At 48.6% G+C, this 20,190-nt stretch overlaps 1 protein-coding gene across 2 annotated transcripts; it reads left to right on the top strand.

Annotated features, from left to right (window-relative positions):
• The first annotated feature begins 1 nt into the window (after position 1).
• LOC105486689 (neuropeptide Y receptor type 4-2) lies at positions 2-8,285 on the top strand. 2 transcript variants are annotated; one of them, XM_011749700.2, is made up of 3 exons: positions 2-450; positions 2,292-2,447; positions 3,475-8,285. In XM_011749700.2, exon 3 carries the CDS (start codon positions 3,534-3,536, stop codon positions 4,659-4,661), a length of 1,128 nt encoding a protein of 375 aa, XP_011748002.1. In that variant the 5' UTR covers positions 2-450; positions 2,292-2,447; positions 3,475-3,533; the 3' UTR covers positions 4,662-8,285. The 2 variants fall into 2 exon arrangements, with proteins under 2 accessions (XP_011748002.1, XP_011748007.1); XM_011749705.2 differs by lacking the exon at positions 2,292-2,447.
• Positions 8,286-20,190: the final 11,905 nt, after the last annotated feature.

Raw genomic sequence — 20,190 nt, forward strand, 5'->3', positions numbered from 1 at the left:
GAGACACACGCAGGCAGGGCTGCAGCTCCAGGCAGGCCTTGGAGGCTCAAGATGCGGCTCCCCAGGGAGGGTGCTGGGGTCCCAGGGCCAGCGGGCGGCTGGAGCGCTCTCGTGGGCGGGCACAAGGGGCAGGCTGGGCGGGTGCAGGCGGGAACCTGGCAGCCGCTCCGCTCCTCGGGCAGGCAGCATCGGCACAGCAGGAGCAGGTGAAGCAGGCGCGGCTCCGCACCGTGTCTGATGCCTCCTGGGCACAGGAGTGCAGCCGGGGGCGGGGCCGAGTGAGCCCGCATATGAACTCTCCAGGAAGCCGGGCGCCCTGCCTGCCCTTGGCCCGGGGCGCAGAGCGTCACACTGGATCTGGGGAGCATCCTGTCCCCACTGTGGACCTCAGTCTCCTCACCTGAGACATGGGCTGTCCCATCCTCACCCTGTAAGCTGCGAGCCAAGGAGGTAAGGGGTGCATCTGAGGTGTCTGGGCGCTATGGGCGTTAGGATATAGTAGCTTTTGCTGAGATTTCAGGAGACAAACCAAAGGGCCTTTCCCTACTCTAACCCCACTGGGAGATAGCATTGTGTGTATGATTCATTAGTTTTCCTCTGATTGACTGGGAAGGCAGGCTGCAGGGGGTCCCTGTTGGGGCTTGCAGCTGGTTCTAGTTTTTGATCTAGAGAGCTGCCTGGGGACAAAATGCAGAGACACCATTTTACTGACCTTGTGTAATAATTCACCCTCTCCCTCCTACACTCGCCACCCCCTTGGGTATGCCTGAGGGACTTGAGGTCCCCTGGTCCTCACTGGTCAGTGTACCCTAAGCCCAGCAGTACCAGGCAGATGCCCAACACCACCTTTTCAGTGCTCCTCCTCCTCCTGTCTTGGCCCTCTCCTCCAATCCATTTTCTATATCCAAGTGATCTTACTGGAATGGACCTGGCCTTGCTGGTCTGGCCCACCACTCCAACTTCATCATCTGCCACCCTGGAGCCTGTTATTCTGCTTACTTTTCCCAGCAGGCTCTGTTCCTTCCTGCCTCTGTGCCTTTGCATATGCTGTTCCTTGCACCTCGAGTTCCCTCCTCTCCCTGTCCCTTTGGCTGGTTGACTCCTCTTCAGCCGTCGAGCCCTGTACCATTGCCACCTCTTCTCCCATCTCCCTGCTCCTTCTCTGATCTCTCAACTCACAGGCCTCTCTTTCATATTGGTGTTGGCAATGCAGTGAGTTCTATCTGCATTTGTGCTGGTCAGCCCCTCTGTGCTGGTCAGCCCCTCTGTTCTGGGAGGGCCATGGCTGTATAAGACATCTTTGCAGCCCTTGTTTCTAGCCCAGGGCTTGACACACACTTATTGAGTGGGTGAATGAAGCAGTGAGCATTTTCTGGAGCCCTCCCAGCCCAGTCCTTCCACTCTGATCCTGCTGTAGGTGGTCAGTTTAGGATGAATGGTGTTTCTCCACACTCCTGGCCGAGCCCTGCTGATGGTCACCCAGAGCCTTGGGTTCTGGCCCATTTGCTGCTTCTGAGTGCAGTGCCTCTGCCACAGGTTCATGCAGCTGGGGCTGCTCTTTATCTTATATTGGGCCTTGTGTTTGCCTCTAGAATAGTTTATTTTGTCATGTTCAGCCCCAAATGGCCCTTTTTGCCAGAAGACCATAGTGCCAGAAAAATCTTCCTGCCTTTGAGATCTGGTTCCTAAATAACCAGACTGTAAACTATCAGGTGAATTCACAGCTTGATCTTTTAAATGACCAAATGAGACTCATCTTTTTTTTTTTTTTTTTTTTTTTTTTTTTTTGAGACAGAGTCTTACTCTGTTGCCCAGGCTGGAGTACAGTGGTACACTCTCTGCTGACTGCAACCTCCGCCTCCCAGGTTCGAGTGATTCTCCTGCTTCAGCCTCCCATGTAGCTAGGACTACAGGCATGTGCCATCACACTTGGCTAATTTTAGTATTTTCAATGGAGATGGGGTTTCACCATGTTGGCAAGCCAGGTATTGAACTCCGGACCTCAGAGACTCATCATTATAAGTAGATCAAATGCACAGTGAGTGACATTCATGACAGCCGACAAACAGAATTTACTGAACTCTGGTTGATTTTGGCCTTGTACTCTGCAAAAACTGCCCTAACGTACCAATCGATCATGAAGAAAATATGTATGTTCAAAAATACATATGGCCATTATATGAGACTTAAAGAATATCTCAAATAGGGTTTTCTGCTATAAATAGTGTTTTACAAGATGGGGTCTAAGGGCCATGTGTGTCAGAATCACATAGTCTACTTGTTAAATACAGATTCCTGGCCCCCATCCTGGACTCACTTAACTACATCTCCTGGTGGAATGGCCCTGGGATCTGCACTTTCAACATGCTTCTAGAATGATTCTGATGTTTACTGAAGGTTGAGAACTGCAACCCTGTGGGATTAATAATGACTAGAGAATCTGAGAGGTGAGTCACAATGATGTATGTAGTGGTATGGTGCTTCCCATGCAAAACATCCATCATTGGCACTACCACAGGGGAACTCTGGAGTCTAAATTCCAACCCAGTCTTGGCAGGGGGTCCGTTGTGCTGAGGAGGTCTCGAGGAAGGGACAGCCTGTACCAGGGCATAGAGATGTGGAACAGTCTGGTGTGCTTGTGAGCTGCACACCGCATCAGGTGACTTGAACATAGTCATGGAGTGGGTTCTGGGGAGGACACTGGGCACCTGTGACTTTGGCCAGGTATGTGTGTGCACATAGTGGGTGGTAGAAGGAAGCTGGTGTGCTGATGAGCCAGCTTTTCATACCGGGCAGTCTTCAACTTTGCCAGGTATCCCTTAAAAAACAAGGCTGGCAGGGCAGGGAGGGGCTGAGACCAGGCGGGTGCACTGAGTGTGGATCCTCGAGGCTTTAGCTCTACGTTGAAGGGAATGGGGTGCCGTGGAAGGACACAAGCAATCCTGTGCAGAGTGGCATTTATTGCTGTCTCCATTCAGATAAAATGTGACAAGGGGCATTCTACCCATCCTCCCTGAACAATTCCTTCACTGAACTCTGCATACAGCACTCCAACTTCTTCATCATCAGAACAGCCTCAGATCCTGAGGCCAGAGGGAATTGGTAGAACAAGTTCTGGCATTAGACGACCTGAGTTTGTAACGGGGCCCTGTTACTAATAAACTGTGTGACTATGGGCAAGTTGCTTTCCATCTCGGGGTCTTAGATTCCTCATCTATGAAATGGATTGATAAACTAGGAATAAACTAGCTAATAGACGAAAGCACTGAGCACAGTAGCCAGCATGCAACAAGTGCTTCTAACAGGGTAGAAATCATTGGATGCCAGTGTCTTACCATGAGCCTTAGGTAATAGCCCCTCCAGGTACCAGCCTTGGGATGGAAGCAGCTGAGAGCCTTTCTACCCGGCCCTGCTCCTCCCTGGATTCTACCCTGGGCTTGATCCCTGAGTATTGTTTGTCTGTTTGCCTTGCAGGCATCATCCCTGAAGTGTATCACTTAGTTCGAGTGTCCTGGAATCTTTTCACATCCACCATGAACACCTCTCACCTCCTGGCCTTGCAGCTGCCAAAATCCCTACAGGGTGAAAACAGAAGCAAGCCCCTGGGCATCCCATACAACTTCTCTGACCCTTGCCAGGATTCTGTGGACATGATGGTCTTCATCGTCACTTCCTACAGCATTGAGACTGTCGTGGGGGTCCTGGGTAACCTCTGCCTGATGTGTGTAACTGTGAGGCAGAAGGAAAAAACCAATGTGACCAACCTGCTTATCACCAACCTGGCCTTCTCTGACTTCCTCATGTGCCTCCTCTGCCAGCCGCTGACCGCCATCTATACCATCATGGATTACTGGATCTTCGGAGAGACCCTCTGCAAGATGTCGGCCTTCATCCAGTGTGTGTCGGTGACGGTCTCCATCCTCTCGCTCGTCCTTGTGGCCCTGGAGAGGCATCAGCTCATCATCAACCCAACAGGCTGGAAGCCCAGCATCTCTCAGGCTTACCTGGGGATTGTGCTCATCTGGGTCATTGCCTGTGTCCTCTCCCTGCCCTTCCTGGCCAATAGCATCCTGGAGAATGTCTTCCACAAGAACCACTCCAAGGCTCTGGAGTTCCTGGCGGATAAGGTGGTCTGTACTGAGTCCTGGCCACTGGCTCACCACCGCACCATCTATACCACCTTCCTCCTCCTCTTCCAGTACTGCCTCCCACTGGGCTTCATCCTGGTCTGTTATGCACGCATCTACCGGCGCCTGCAGAGGCAGGGGCGTGTGTTCCACAAGGGCACCTACAGCTTGCGAGCTGGGCAGATGAAGCAGGTCAATGTGGTGCTGGTGGCGATGGTGGTGGCCTTCGCTGTGCTCTGGCTGCCTCTGCATGTGTTCAACAGCCTGGAGGACTGGCACCATGAGGCCATCCCCATCTGCCATGGGAACCTCATCTTCTTGGTGTGCCACTTGCTTGCCATGGCCTCCACCTGTGTCAACCCATTCATCTACGGCTTTCTCAACACCAACTTCAAGAAGGAGATCAAGGCCCTGGTGCTGACTTGCCAGCAGAGTCCCCCCCTGGAGGAGTTGGAGCATCTACCCCTGTCCACAGTACACACGGAAGTCTCCAAAGTGTCCCTGAGGCTAAATGGCAGGTCCAATCCCATTTAATCAGGTCTAGGGCTTCTCCCTGCCATGTCCCTTGCCAGGCTCTTTCACTTAGCGAAGTGGGCACACTGCAAGCTGGGGTGGCACCCCAGCATTCCTGGCTTTCTGGGGCCCAGAGAGGCTGGCAAGAGCCGTTTTTGCATCCGTTTGCATCGTGAAAACTGGCATTCTGATACTTCAGCTGTTTGTTCCTGGGAGAATTCTGAGTGCAGAGGTCACAGTAAGCCTTGCAGCTTGAGCTGAAAGATGCCAGAGCCGGAGATGTCTGCTGGCAGCAGGCAGGGTTCATTCTGGTGACACAGCAACAGATGCCTGGCCTGGGAACCCAGGGATTTCACCTCCATCAGTGAGATCACGGGGTCACTGTAGGGTGAGGGAAGGAGCGCTTGGAGTCAGAGCTCCAGACCTTGGTCAACTCCTCACCTCTGTGAGAGATGGCGTATGGAGGCGCTTCAGAAGTAAAGAATTCCGTGAATGCAAAGCAGTGGGATTACTGTTATATCATTAGTGCATCCAGCTGAAGAGAATAGATCCAGTAGTCTTGGTTCACAGCCCTCTGCAGCAGGAATTCCAGGACTTACTTCCTACTCCATCCCTTTTCTCTATCACTGTGTCTTCCGCCTTACATGGAAATCAGCCTGCAAGTTCCTCTCCTCGATGAGATGGCGAGCGCCCTGCAGGTGAAATCCATATATCATCATGGGGCTTGTGTCTTCCATGCCATGGACAGGCCCTGGCACAAGGAGAGAGCTCCAGGGAAGTTTTCCGTGGTGGGTTGATGGTAAAGGTGCCACTCACTGCTGAATGTTTGGTGCTGGATAGGAGTCCAGCATGGGAAGGGGCCAGGGCTCAGGCTGCTGCAGCCACAGTCTCCTGCCTGCCCTTCCTTGCCTCCAAGGACCTCATGTGATACAGCAGCTGGACTGAGACTCTGTGGCTTTCCCCACTGTTGACCCACTACAGAGGCCTCCAGAACTCAAGGCCGTGGCTGCAGCTTCCTTCACTCCGTGCTCTGACCACTGAGCTGACTTGCCCCAGATAATGTGCCACGAATCTTTCAAAGCTTCCTCAGGGTATTGGGCATCCCGGGCATCCCAGTGGCCTTCAGTAGGATCAGGGGCAGGGAGTCCTGGGAGTCTAACTTCATGGGGCACTGGCTGAAAAAAGCAGGGGTCCCCTTCCTCCAGCCAGCCAGGGAAAAAGGAGAAAGGGCTCCAATGGGTGTGAATATCTTACCTTGGGGGTTTTGGCCTAGTCCTCTGGATGCTGAACCAGGCCCAAGGCTTCATCTATGTGTGGACCAGACAGCCTGTCCTTGCAGGGAAAGAAATGTCAAGACTGCTTCTGGGCTGCATTGGATGGGATGTCTCTGCACGGCTCTGTTGGCTCAGACCAACCCTCCAGCAGAGTGGACAGTGACTGGCCTACTATAGCCTCCCAGGGCAGGGTATTCATGTGCTGGAGCCCTGGAAGAGCCTCATCATAAGCCGGCATCGGTTCTGCACAGGGCGTCTGGCACAGGGCTCTCACGCCGACCAAGAACCCGTGAACTGACACCCAAGACAAGTGCTCTTTGAGCCAGCAGCTCTCTTCCTGGAGCTGTTTATCTTATCACTTCTTTTGGTCACATCTCCCATTCAGTTCCTTTGTTCATTTTTGTGTTGGATTTTGGGCAGATTTCTTGGGCCACTCTCTTGGACACAGCTTGTGCTTGTCCTGTGGTGCCATCTACTGCTGGCTGCTCCAGGTGACCACCTGCCAGCAAAGCCCAGGCTCCGGGACCCATCTATTTTGTGAAAACGCCACATGCACAAAGCAACCCCCAAATGCCAAAGGAGCCAAGAGACCAAAGAAGGAGGCAAACAAATCCAGTTTGTTGGTATTGAGTGTTTTATTGAGGGAACTTATAGGCAGAAGCGTGGTCTTGGGTGGCCACAAGACAGGCAGATCTCTGCACTGTTACTCACGGACCCAAGGCTTATATACCATAGAAAATGGATATACGTGCTCCAGCAAGACAATGAAAGGCAGTGCACCAGAGCAGGCAAGAATGCCATGTGCATCATAGCCCAGAATTTGCACAATAGCATCAAGCTTGCTTTGATCTAAAAGCAGGAGTACGTATTCTTACACTCGGGACAGTAAATAAAGTAGGAGTCAGGAGGCATTCATGGGACTGGGGCTAATCAGAAGTCAACATGGCAAATTAGCATCCAAGATGAGTCACTTTTGTCTTCACATCACCCCAGAAAGATGTCATTGTCCAAACTTCCCAAGGAATTGGGGGCCTCAGGCCCCCCTGGACCCTGCGCAAGTGCCTAAAGTTGCTTCTCATTATTAGTCTTGATGGTGCCAAGATACTGGGGACACAGATAACTTCAGGTGCAGACATGTTTGAGGATGGAGGGCCAGGCCAGGCATCTGGGGAAGGTGCTTGGTGCTAAGAATTGGGATAGTGGGTAGAAGCCTCAATGAGTGTGTTCTGTGCCCCAGTATCACCTGGAGCCTGTAGATAACGCAGAGTCCTTGTTGCCAGCCCAGCTCAATTGAATCCAAATCCACGTTTTATCACACAATCCCTTAATTGTGTGCACATTAAAGTTTGAGAAGCTCTGCTCTAAGAAACAGGTTGCCCTGGAGCCTAGAGTCACTGGGTAAGCAACTGTAGACACCCATGCTAGTTCCGGGAATGTCTCTAAAATTGTTATTGCTGAAAAGGTGCATTCGGTTTTGGTTGTCTGTCTCACCTCTGGCTGCATGTAGTCATATTTTTTGTGAGGCTTTTTCATTCTTTTGGTAAATTTTTGCCATGTGCATAGTTTGCAAAGATATGTTCATAGTGATCATGGCTTTTTGTATTCTGGTCTATTTCACTTAAAACTGTATCACCAATAGTTTTTCATCTTGCTGGATATCTTTTTCTTTTTCTTTCTTTCTTTTTTTGTTTTGAGACGGAGTTTCACTCATGCTGCCCAGGCTGGAGTGCAATGGCGTGATCTTGGCTCACTGCAACTTCCACTTCCTGGATTCAAGCAATTCTCCTGCCTCAGCCTCCCATGTAACTGGGATTACAGGTGCCTGCCACCACACCCAGCTAATTTTTTTTTCTTTTTGTATTTTTAGTAGAGACGGGGTTTCACTATATTGGCCAGGCTGGTCTCGAACTCCTGACCTCAGGTGATCCGCCCTGCTCTGCCTTCCAAAATGCTGGGATTACAGGCATGAGCCACTGCCTGGCCTAGATATCATTTCTGATGGCTGCTTATGAGTGTAGAAACTGCCCCCAATGAAAGCCAGCACCTTTCAGTATCTCTAGCTCCTGGGGGTGGTGGGGGGTAGGTGTGGGGGGGCATCTGTAGCCAGCAAGTGGACCCTCTGCCACCCATTGCAGGAGGAACCCATCTTACAGAGGAGGATCATGGCTGGAATTAGAGACTCATACCACAAAGACTGACTGGGAATCCTCGGAAGATGCAAAACTTTATCACATCCTCGCTGAGTGCTAAAACCCTGCCTAATGCTATCCTTTCTTTATTAAAGTATTGATGTGGCCTTTTTTTTTTCCCATTACAAAATTAATCATATTCATTATGAAAGATATATAATATATACAAAAATAAAATTAAAGGAAATTATCAGGAGTTCCGCCACTCAAACATAATCACTGTTTACATTTTGGGGAGTCATTTTAAAAGTTTTCATATGCATAGTCATATACATATGTCTGTTTTTTAAAAAAATGATTGAGATCGTAGTGTGTCCATATAGGTACTTATATGTCATATTTAAGGATTGTTTTGTATCTTTTTTGTTTAACCTGATACAAAATTTTATTCACTTGTTTATTCATTAAACAAATATGTCAGATACTATGTTAGCTGTGGGGATACAGTGGTCAGTAATCAGACATTGTCCCTGTTCTATGGAACTTAGAGTCCATTGATAGATATATCCTATGTCCTCAATATCATCTATTGTGGCATTCTGATTGGTCTCTAGACCTGTTGCATAGAGTTTTATGATGAACGTCTATGCAAAGAACCTTTTCTATATTTGGGATTATTTCCGTAGGAGAGATTTCCAGAAGTGAAATTAACAAAGGGCATGGACATTTTTCAAGGCTCTTGACGTGTGCTGCAAAATTGATTTCCAAAAAAGGTCTGGAACAATTTGCACTCCCCGAAGAGTGCCCATTTCACCGTATCCTGGCTACTGTTGGTGATTTACCATTAACCAAAAGATTTTGACCTGAATCACCCAGACTGGAGGGTGTCCCAGCTCCTGCCTCCAGGTCCAGCAAGCATTGTGGGCACTGACCTTTCAAGGCTAGCCTAACCCTGTCCCTCTGTGAAACCTTGGGGGGTTCCACAAAGCCTTTAGGATTGCAGGACCACATAACTTATCCAAACAGGGATACTCGAGCATGAAAGGGGCCGCCATGAGTAATCACACTGGGACAACAGGCAAAACTACCCTGGGCAATGGGAACATGAGATCATCCTACTATAGATAAATCTGATCCCTTTAACATAGCTTGAATTCAACCCTCTCCACTATCTGGCCCCAACTTACCTGTTCAGCCTCTTTGCATCCTGAGATATCACACGATTCAGTCACACTGGGCCTGCAATTGCCAACCATGCCTTGGGTGTCACTGTCTCTGTACAACTGCTCCTGCCATTCCCTCCTCCTGCCTCTAGCCACCCCACCTCCTGCCAGTCTGCAATGCCCCCCTCACCCATCTGTGTAGGTCCAAATCCCACCCTTGCTTCAAAACACAAATTAAATGGTACCATTCAATACTGCTTTCATTCAACAAACATGTACTGACTGCTTAGGATGTGTCAGGCACATAGAGTACAAGACCGAAAACATCCCACCTCCTGTGGAACTTTAATTTCTGTGCACAACTGTGTCAACTGGTCCTAAAGATGAGCACAAAGTGATGTGCCAGACAGTCTGACCCGTTATGGTTTTGAATAGACACACCCACCACCCCACAAGGTTGTGAGCTCTTTGAGGGCAAAATCTAAGAGGCTCATCCTCCACCCTTGCAGAACCTGACACACCCTTGGATAGAGTAGGCACTCAAGCATTTGCCAAGTGAAGAATTAATATTAAATAAGCTTACATATTTACTCTGCAAGAGTTTTCTAATAACCAGTTCTGGGTTCTCCGTAAATCTGAGATCAAAGGGGAGACTAAATTTCCCCATACCTTAGAGAAACACCCCCAGGTCCTACCACTGTGACCCTGATGCTGGAAGAAACTGAAGTCACCAGATTCACTGATTGCTGCTTCTCGTGAGGTTAAGTGACTCATCCAAGGTCACATGGCTAGATAGTGACTGAGCCACTGGAGGGGTCAGGAGGTGATACAGGAAAGACTCAGAATGCACGAGTGGATAAGTCACCAAAGGAGTCACTGGAGTGGAGGGGCCTGGAGGGGAAGGTTACACTGAAAGCTGGAATGGCCAGAGAAGAACAAACAAGCTAATAGCCCCAAAGATCTCCATTGTCCCCAGATCCCATTCGCTGTCATCTCCTGAAGAACATCACTCTTGTACATCTGCTCCTTTTTGCACAAAACTCCTCCAAAGCCTTGTCTAACCTCTTTCTCTCTCTCTCTCTCTCTCTTTTTTTGTGTGTGTTCTTTTAGAGACAGGGCCTTGCTCTGTCACCCAGGCTGGAACGTAGTGGCATGATCATAGCTCACTGCAACCTCGAACTCCTGGGCTTAAGTGATCCTCTCACCTCAGCCTCCCCAATAGCTAGGACCACAGGTGCACACCACCATGTTCAGCTAATTAAAAAATTAATTTTTTTTTTTTTGGTAGACACTGGGTCTCCCTATGTTGCCCAGGCTGGTTTTTCTTTTCTTTTTTTCCTTTTTTGTAGAGACGAGGTCTCTCTCTGTTGCCCAGGCTGGTCTTGAACTCCTGGCCTCAAATGATCCTCCTATCTCGGCCTCCCAAAGTGCTGGGATTGGCATGGGATACCGTGCCTGGCCCCCTGTCTAATCCTGAAGCTTCCACTTCCTCTCCTCTTATGTGCTCACCAGTCCATTCATATAGCTCTTGCCAAGGTCATCAATGACCTCCATGTTGCCAAATCCTGTGGCCAGTTCTCAGTCTTGTCTGATATGGTCGTCAGCTGTACTAGGCAGTTGGTCACTCCCTTCTCCTTGAGACTCCTGCATGTGGCTTTTTCAGGGCATAATGGTCGTGGCTCTCTCTGTCTTATTGGGCTCTCCTTCCCCATCTTCTTTCCTGGACTCTTGTTGCCCTGACTTTGGGACATTGGAGCATCCCCAAGGAGCCATGGAGGTCCTCTCATTCCTGTGGTGAGCTCACCCAGTTTTCTGGTGCTAAATGCCACAAATACCCTAATGTTCCCCAATGTGTCTCCAGTCTGAACTTCTCCCTGACCTCCGGATTTGGGTGTCCAGGCATGCTTTGTGTTTCCTGGACACCAGTCGGCATCTCAAACTTGGCAAAACTCCACATTTGTCCCTGCTACCTCCTTCCTCAGTGTCCTTTTCATGAAAGGGCAAGTCCTGCTTTTCATTTGCTTGGGCCATAGTCTTTGGGATCACCTCCTATTCACACTCCTCATCCAATCTATCAGTGAGTTCTGTAAGCTCTGCCTTCAAAATGTTCTCAGAATAACCACTTCTCACTGCCTCCAGGCTCTGCCCTTGGGTTCAAGCCACCGTTCTCCTTATTGCAATTATGGCAGAGGCCTCCTTTCTGGACTCATTCAGCCAGAGTGATCCATTGAAACTAGTCAGGTGCCTCTACAACTTTGTTCAAAACCCTCCAGTGGCTTTCCATCATACTCAGGGCAAATTTCACAGTCACAGTCTGCACCTGTGTCTGCAGACCATCCACCCCCTCTCTGGCCTCACTTCCTACTGCCCTTCCCGTCACGCACTCCTCTTCAGCAGTGCTTGCTTCTCTGCTATCTTTTGAACAGGCTAAGACTGCTCCCGCCTCAGGCCTTTCTACTTCCTACTCTTGCTGCTTGGAATGCCACCCCTTGATACCAACTTTCTCCCTTGCTCCCTTCACCTTAAGTGAACCTTTATTAGATTAATTTCCTGGCTGGGCATAGTGGTTTGTGCCTGTAATCTCAGCACTTTGGGAGGCCAAAGCAGGCAGATCACTTCAGCCCAGGAATTCAAGACCAGTCCAGACAACATAGTGAAACCTCGTCTCTACAAAAATTACAAAAATCAGCTGGGCATGGTGGCACAAGCCTGTGTTCTGAGCTACTTGGGAGGCTGAGGTGGGAGGATTGACTGAGCACAGGTCAAGGCTGCAGTGAGCCGTGATCACACCATTGCACACCAGCCTGGGCAACAGAGTGAAAGCCTGTCTCAAAAAAAAAAAGAAGACTAATTTTTTAACCATCCTGTAAAAATATAACCATCCTCCCTCTCTCTTCCCTTTCCTGCCCAGTTTCTGCCACGGAACTTAGCACATTGACTGGTTCCTTGTTGAGGGTCTCCACTCCCTCATTAGAACATGAACCCCAGGGAAGCAGGCACTGTAGATGTTTTATTTACTGTCCAGCTCTCAGCAAGCACAGCCTGTTCATGAGAGGTGCAGAAGAAATATCGATAGTACAAGTGAATTTCCAACTGTTATAATTCATCAGTGGAGAGCTGCACTCAAGCTTCTTATTTGTGGAGAGCGGGCATCTGGTATTGTAGCTGTTTGGTCCCAAGTTTGACAGTCGTTGTCTGCTGACTGTGTGACCTGAAGCAGCTCCCTTTGCATCCTGGTTTTCTGGTTTATAATAATAAACACTGGCTGCCATGTATTTAGTGCCCCAACCACTGTGCCAGATGGTTTATACACATTGCCTTCCCTCAGTCCTGAGATCAGATAGATGAAGAAACTGAAGCTTATAGAAGTGAAATAATCTTTTCCACATTTTCAGTAAGAGCCAAAGTTGAAACCCAATCAGTTGTCTTCCAAAGTCTAAGACTTAGACTGTTGTAGCAGGAAAGACAGTCGGTCAGATGACCTCCGAGTGGCCTTGAAGCTCATAGCTAGAGAGTATGAGCTTTATGGGCAATGGAGAGGCACTGAAAGGTTGGGGGGATGCAGGGGGATGGCATGGTCAGGTTACATGGAGGTAGTGTAGTGTGGCTGGATTGGCCTGCGTTCCCCAGAAAGCAGAAGCTGGGGTTGAGGTCTATGAGCTTTACCTTTATTGGGGAGAAAGATCCCAGGGAACAGAATGAAGAATACAGGGAAGGAGACAGGGAAGGAGGGAGAGTCAATCTGAAGATGTGCTACTGAGCTGGCAGCTGATTACTCGATGTCTCTTAAAACCATCTCAGGACAGTTTGTCTAGATGAAAAAAGAGGTAAGAACTCATCCATCGGCTCCCGTATTCCCTTGGCAAAGGTTTGTACATGGAGCATTAGCTCCCCACAGTCTGGGGACACACAGGAATGCTGAACATACCTGGACATGAACAGAGCAGTTCCTGCGGAGGTGAGAAGGATGTTTGGGGTGTGAGGTGAGGAGCCATCAGGTCACACTTGTGTGAAGCCAGTGAGCTCTCTCAGAGCTGGTGCCTTAGTGGGTGCTGGACCAAGAGGCCAGTGAGGACAAGAGGATCAGAAGCAGAGCATAAACAGCATCCAATTCAGGGTCAGAGGAGGTGGTGTGGGCTGAACTGTGTCCCCCCCAACTCATATATTGAATTCCTAACCCACAGCACCTCATCATGTGACCTTCTTTGGAAGTGGTGTCATTGCAGATATAATTGGTTAAGATGGGGTCGCACTGGAGTATAGTGTGTCCCTGATCCAATCCCTTGGCAAAGGTTCTACATGGAGCATTGTCCATACAAGACTAGTGTCCTTGTAAGAAGAGGAAATTTGGACACAGAAACACACACAGGGAGGATGTGTTGTGACCATGAAGGCAGAGTTCAGGGTAGTCCTTCTACAAGCCAAGGCATGCTGAAGATGGTCGTAAACCACTAGAAGCTGGGGGAGAGGCACCCAACAGGCTCCCGCACAGCCTTCCGAAGGAGCCAACCCTGCTGACACCTTGACCTTGAACTTGCAGCCTCCAGAACTGTGAGACCATAAGTTTCTGTCATTTTAGCCGTTCTGTCTGTGACACTTTGTTGTGGCAATCCCAGGAAACTAACAGAGGAGGTGAGATTGGGGGCAGGGAGGCCCGTCTGTCGGGGGCATCATGTCAGTCAGGCACTCAGTAGCTAGGGGAAAATCCCAAACTCAAGTGGGTCGTGGCAAAATGGGGAACTTATCAGCTCATGGAATGGGGCTCTCCAAAGGAAGTTCTTTGACTTCAGGCTTGATTCAGGGGTTTGAACGAGGATGGTAGGGCTCTCTAGTCCTTGCCCCCTTGTCTCCACATGTTTTGAACTTCGTTTGTGTGCCTCCAGAATTCCTATGTTGAAACCATAACCCATAATGGGATGGTATGTGGAGATGCAGCCTTTGAGAAGTGATTAGATTTAGTTGAGGTTATGGGGATTCTTCATGATGGGCTTAGGCCCTTACAAGAAGAGACCAAAGAGCATGCTCTCTCTCTCTCTCTCTCTCTCTTTCTGCCATGTGAAGATACATCAGGGAGACGTCTGTCTGCAACCCAGGAAGAGAGCCCTCACTAGGAAACAAGCAGGCCAGTGTCCCAGTCTGTAGGACTCCCCAGGCTCTAGAACTGTGAGAAATAAATTTCTGTTGTTTATAAGTCACCCAGCTTAAGGCATTTTGTCACAGCAGCCAGAACAGACCAAGAGAGGTACCTGTGTCTTGATCTCTTGACAGAGCATTGGCCGAGGCCCACCCAGCCATGACAGAGAGAGAGACAGAGAGAGAGAGAGAGAGAGAGAGAGAGAGAGAGAGAGAGACAGAGAGAGAGAGAGAGAGAGAGAGAGAGAGAGGCAGGGCTGGGCCGTGGCTGGCTGGGGTGTGGACTGATCCAGAGCTGGTGGTGGGCCAGAGGAAGTTCAGCTCCCCAGGGCTGGATCTGGTGAGAGGACATGGAGGTCAGCAAACAAAGTTAGGGTCCTGAGGCACAGGGTGGGGCTGGGGTTCAGCAAGGAGGTCTTGGTGGACAGGACGGGGCAGCTGGCAGAGGAGCTGGTTCTCCAGAGCTGAGACCAGAGATGACACCAGGTCAGTGGCCCTTCACCTGTGTTCTGTGGCCTCACTTCTGTAGAGAATCGAGGCCAGCTTCAGGGTCAAGCTTCTTGGCTGGAAGCTGGGAGTTGTTGCTGTGGTCCACTGAGTTGCAGGGATACGGTGATGACTGAGAAAATGCTGAAGAGACCTGGAAGTCCCCCAGAGAAGAAATCTGATTCTTACAGCCCTGCAGAGAGGCAGTCTGGGAAGGCCTTTCTTCCTAGAGTACCTCTTCAAGGTTCTGATGCACCTCACAACCCCTACAAATCCAGACAGACTGGACTGGGGCTCCCAGGTCCAGAGGAGATATTGGGAAAGGGTCCGTGGAGCACAGCAAGATGTCTGCTTAGCCGGCGGTAGCCAGCGCTCCTGGCCTGGGCAGCTGAGCAGGCATCTGCAAGGGGACTTGACAACGTTTGGTGGAGCAGGAGGGTGCTTGAGAGTACGGCTGCATAATCGTGGCCTTGAGGTTTCTTATTGTTTAAATGTCACCACTTATTTGAAACTAATTCCTGTCAGACTGCAAAACGTTTATCAGTGTAACTGGGTGCTGGCACAAAGCTCTCTTAAAGTACATATCCTTTCATTCATAAAGCTATTAATGGGGCATTCGATTAGGCATCTTTTTGACTGCCAAGGAAACCATACTGAAAGCAGGGCATGCATTCAGAACAAAGAACTCCAGCTTGCGGGCGAAAACTCTGCGATAGCCGTATCTCCCCCGCCAGATAGTGTGCTTTGTGATGGCTGGCAGCCTGTGCCCCTTGGAAATGTCATTTGCAGGCCCTTCTGGGTTTGTGACTAAGGTGTGGGTGGTGGATCTACAAAGGATTTCCCAAAAAGAAGGCCTCCTTTACATACCTTTTGTTCTGTGGACTGATCCACTTGTCCCACCCACATACCTGCGGCAGGTGGGAGACTTGTGCCTTAACTGGGCAGCTGTGAGCACCAGTTTTTCCCCCAAATTCCTGGGCGCTGTCCAAGCATGCTGCCATTTGGCAGTGGGGACTCAATCACATCCTGATTGAGAAAATGTGGAGGTTTCTCATCCGCTTATATAACGATTCAGAGGCTGGAGTCTGTTCCACTTTTTGTCCAGTATGTAGCTTTAAAATAGTTACATATAACACGGAACAGTAGGACATGAAAAGAGAGAGGTTTACAGAGGGAGATGGGAAGCGTGACAGTCCTTGCTTGTGGAGTTAGCCTCTCCAGTCCTGAATTCTTCTGTGTCCCCGCATCCTGCTTGTCTGGAAAACGGCTGCAGCTTGCTACTTTGATTCTTGGCCTTCCAGAAACTGGACTCCTGGCGCATCTTTTCATCTCTTTGGAGAAACAAACAACAAATAGTAATCTCGTCATAATTAAAATTCACCGTGATATAAAGTTGCTCTAAAAGTAGTACAATTAAAATTAAAATTTATTTCATTTCTTGAACTGACATTTCAGACAGCCCAGTGGCCTCCCACTAAACTCAAAGGTGATGAGTGTCTGCTCAGTCTTACCTGCTGGGCTTCTGTTCCAGCGTGAGTCTGAGCTCCATTCAACTCTTCCCGGGCCTTTTCAGCTCTAGGTGTAAAGGTTCAGTGTGAACTCGTAGAAAGAAGACACGCTTTTCAGTCAACAGATCTGAATTCTTATAACGATTGTTTTATAGTCGTTGGTCTCAGCTTCCATATTTGTACAGTGAGGATCATGGTACAGTGTTAGGGCTGGACAGAAAGCCCTCAGACTGGCTTAGGACAGACGGAGTGGTCATTTGCGTTCCCAGGCGGGGTTGGACAACGAAACCAGAGCTGTCCAGTGTGGTGGCCATGGGCCACATGTGACTCCTGAGCATGTGAAATGGGACTGGCACAAATTGAGATGTGCCAAGTATAAATTACACATTACATTTCAAAGACAGCCCCAACAAAGAATGTGAAGTGTCTCATTAATAATTTTGTATATTGATTATATGTTGAAATAGTAATATTTTAGATATATTGGGTTAAAGTATGAAAATCAACATCAACCTTTTCGTTTTACTTTCACTATTTTTTAGAGCAGCTTTATAGTCACAGCGAAACGGAGCAGAAAGCATAGTGACTTCCCGTATCCTTCCTGGGCCCCAAACATGCACAGGCTCCCCGTTAGCTACACCGTCCACTAGAGTGGTACGTTTGTTTCAGTTGATGCCAGACTCCATGGTTTTCGTCAGGGTTCGCTCTTGGTGTCGTACGTTCTATGGGTTTGGACAAATGCCTCATGACATGTATCCACCATTATAGTATCACACAGAACAGCTTCATGACCCTAAAAATCCTGTGTCTTACCTATTTATCACCTCCTTTCCTGTTAAACCCTGGCAACCACCGATCTTTTTACCGTCTCCATAATTTTGTCTTTTTCAGAATGCCATGTAGTTGGAATAATACAGTGTGTTGTCTTTTCAGATCGGCTTTTTTCACTTAGTAATAAGCATTTAAAGTTCCTCCATTGCTTTTCATGGCTTGACAGTTCATTTCTTTTTATAGTTGAGTGATATTCCATTGTCTGGATGTGCCAAAGTTTATTTATCCATCCACCTACTCAAGGACATCTTGGTTGCTTCCAAGTTTTGGCAATGATGAATAAAGCTACTGTAAACATCCATGTGCAGGTTTTTATGTGAACATAAGCTTTCAAGTCCTTTGGGTAAATATCAAGGAGTGCTTTTGCTGGATTGTATGGCAACGGTGTGTTTAGTTTTGTAAGCCACTGCCAAACTTCAGCCAATTCCTGGTTTCCCTATTCTCTACAGGCTGGCCTCACAAAGTTGGTCTCCTGCAGAGCTCCAAGGAAGCTGGTTTTGGCTGAATCTGAAGATGACCAACACTGGTAGGACGTTGCTGTGTCATAGTCTGGAACCCCAGCTCCTGATCTTGCTGGAGTGTCTGCAACCCCACCTGCCTCCCCCGTGAGCTGGAAGAGCAGGGCTGACAGCCAGAGTTCTGCCATACCGCGCTATGATTGGATCCCAGGCTCTGACCCCACCAGGCCAGGGGCTGTGCTTCCCTGATCATATAAGCCCAAGGTCCAGGGTCGCTCTCCTGGAGTCTGATATCAGCCAGGCTGGGTTCCAGTGCACTGCCCTGGAACGGGTCAGAATGCTTGTTCCTGAGCTTATCTCTGTGAATTTTCCCTGATGAACTCTGATTTGGCAGGCAGTGTGTGGGCTGCTAAGTACTTTTCCCTTGTTTGCTCAAGTTTGGGGCACCAAGATCATTCCCACAGCCTTTTGTTTCAGCTTGCTAAAGGGAAGCTGCTCTCACCCTCTTCAGCTTGCTAAAGGGAGGTGGAGTTCTGAGGAAGGCAGGAACTTTGGGGGAATGCTGAAAGTTGCCGCTGTTAGCTGTGCCTCCTTCTAATCCTCCTCTCGCCGCCCAGATCCCCCCTACAATGCATTACCCAGACCTGCCCCCTACCACCCAGAAGTTATGGGGACTCTGATCCAAGCCCCACACTTGTCTGAAAGAGGTGCTTGGGCCCCACAGAAGCCTTGTCAAATGATGGCAGCTGTTTTCTGATAGTTCAATGGATCTGCCACCTACTCAGAGAAGTCTGGAAGTTGCTAACTCTGAGTCTCGGATCCCTAGTAGTCAAATGAAGGGTTTAAACCAGAATATTTTCAAGAATTTGTGCTCTTCTAAGAGTCCATATTTTTCTTAAAAAGTTAATTTAAGTTTTAAAATTTATTTTTTATTTTATTTAAAAATTTTCATTTATTTTAAAAAATCTTTTATTTTAGGTTTCGGGGTACATGTGCAGGTTTGTTACATAGACAAACTCGTGTCATGGGGATTTGTTGCACAGATTATTTAATCACTCAGGTACTGAGCCTAGTACTCAATAGTTATTTTTCTGATCCTCTCCCTCATCCTACTTTCCACACTCAAGTAGGCCCCAGTGTCTGTTGTTCTCCTCTTTGTGCCCATGGGTTCTCATCATTTAGCTCCCATTTATAAGTGAAAACATGTGGTATTTTGTTTTCTGTTCCTGTGCTAATTTGCTAAGGATAATGGCCTCCAGCTCTATCCTACACTATGGAATACTATGGAATGAGACTGGAATGAGACCATGTTCCTGTAAAGGACATGATCTCATTCATTTTTATGGCTGCATAGTATTCCATAGTGTATATGTACCACATTTTCTTTATCCAATCTACTATTGATGGGCATTTAGGTTGATTCCATGTCTTTGCTATTGTGAATAGTGATGCAATGAACATATGCATGCACGTGTCTTTATGGTAGAACGATTTATATTCCTTTGCGTATATACCCAGTAATAGGATTTCTGGGTTGAACGGTAGTTCTGTTTTTAGGTCTTTGGGGAATTACCTCACTGTTTTCCACAACGATTGAACTAATTTACACTCCCAACAACAGTGTATAAGCATTCCTTTTTCTCTACAACCTTACCAGCATCTGTTATTTTTTGAGTCTATGATTTATCTTTGTGGGAAATAGAGTAATTTTGTGGCCCTCCAACCTCTCCATGGAATGAAGTAGAGATCTGCCAGCAAAGCCAGTATCAGGACCAAGCGGAGTATCCAGTACATGGCAGGTGCTGTGTGATTTTTGTTAAAATCATAGTCTCATTTTAAGAGGGCTGTCCTGATTCTTCTGGCCCTGCACACACAGGCCAAGCTTGATTCCATGGCTCTTCCAGCTAATTTCCTCATCTAAGTTAGTATTAGCCATATCCACCTCTGAGCTGTGCTATTAAAAGCCAGAACAACAGCCTCATCGCTCCCATCAATGGGCATGTGGTACTAGATAACAAGCCATAAATGTCCAAACTGTTGAGAAAAAATGTGAGATGAGTTGAGGGGGACACAGGTTGCCAGCCTGCCACTCCAGGCCCTGTGCTGGCCTGGGTGCAGCCCTGCTTTCTGTGATGCCGCCCTGTCTCCCAGTGTCAGACTTGAGCCTTCCCAGGAAAATTTTCCATGGGGCGCTGAGCCTCCTCCTCCCTCCTGCCTCGCCTGAACTGGCCCCACACTCAGGACTGGGAAGTGTCAAAGTATCTGAGCCTGGAGGAAGGAACAAATGCAAAACACGTGAGGATTCCTCCTCTGGGGAGAGTTTATCCCATAAGTAATGACATCACAGTTCCCCAGCCTTCCAGGATGGCACCCTCAAGGTCATCTTCATCTTCTCTTCCTCTAAAGGCTCTGCCACTGCAGCTACTAACTTGGCAAAGTTTCCATTAGGAAAAATACTCCCCATGACTTTGCCAGCCCCTGTTCTGGATCTTCTTCCCCTCAGAGCCGAGCCCCACAAGAGTGTTCTACACACCCGGTCACCACACTCTTACTTTCTCTTTGCTTCTC

This window comes from Macaca nemestrina, chromosome 9 (assembly GCF_043159975.1).
Source record: "Macaca nemestrina isolate mMacNem1 chromosome 9, mMacNem.hap1, whole genome shotgun sequence".
Classification (NCBI taxonomy): domain Eukaryota; kingdom Metazoa; phylum Chordata; class Mammalia; order Primates; family Cercopithecidae; genus Macaca; species Macaca nemestrina.

Coding starts and splice junctions, on each gene's coding strand:
- LOC105486689 (XM_011749700.2), top strand. CDS start 3,534: ATGAACACCTCTCACCTCCTGGCCTTGCAGCTGCCAAAATCCCTACAG.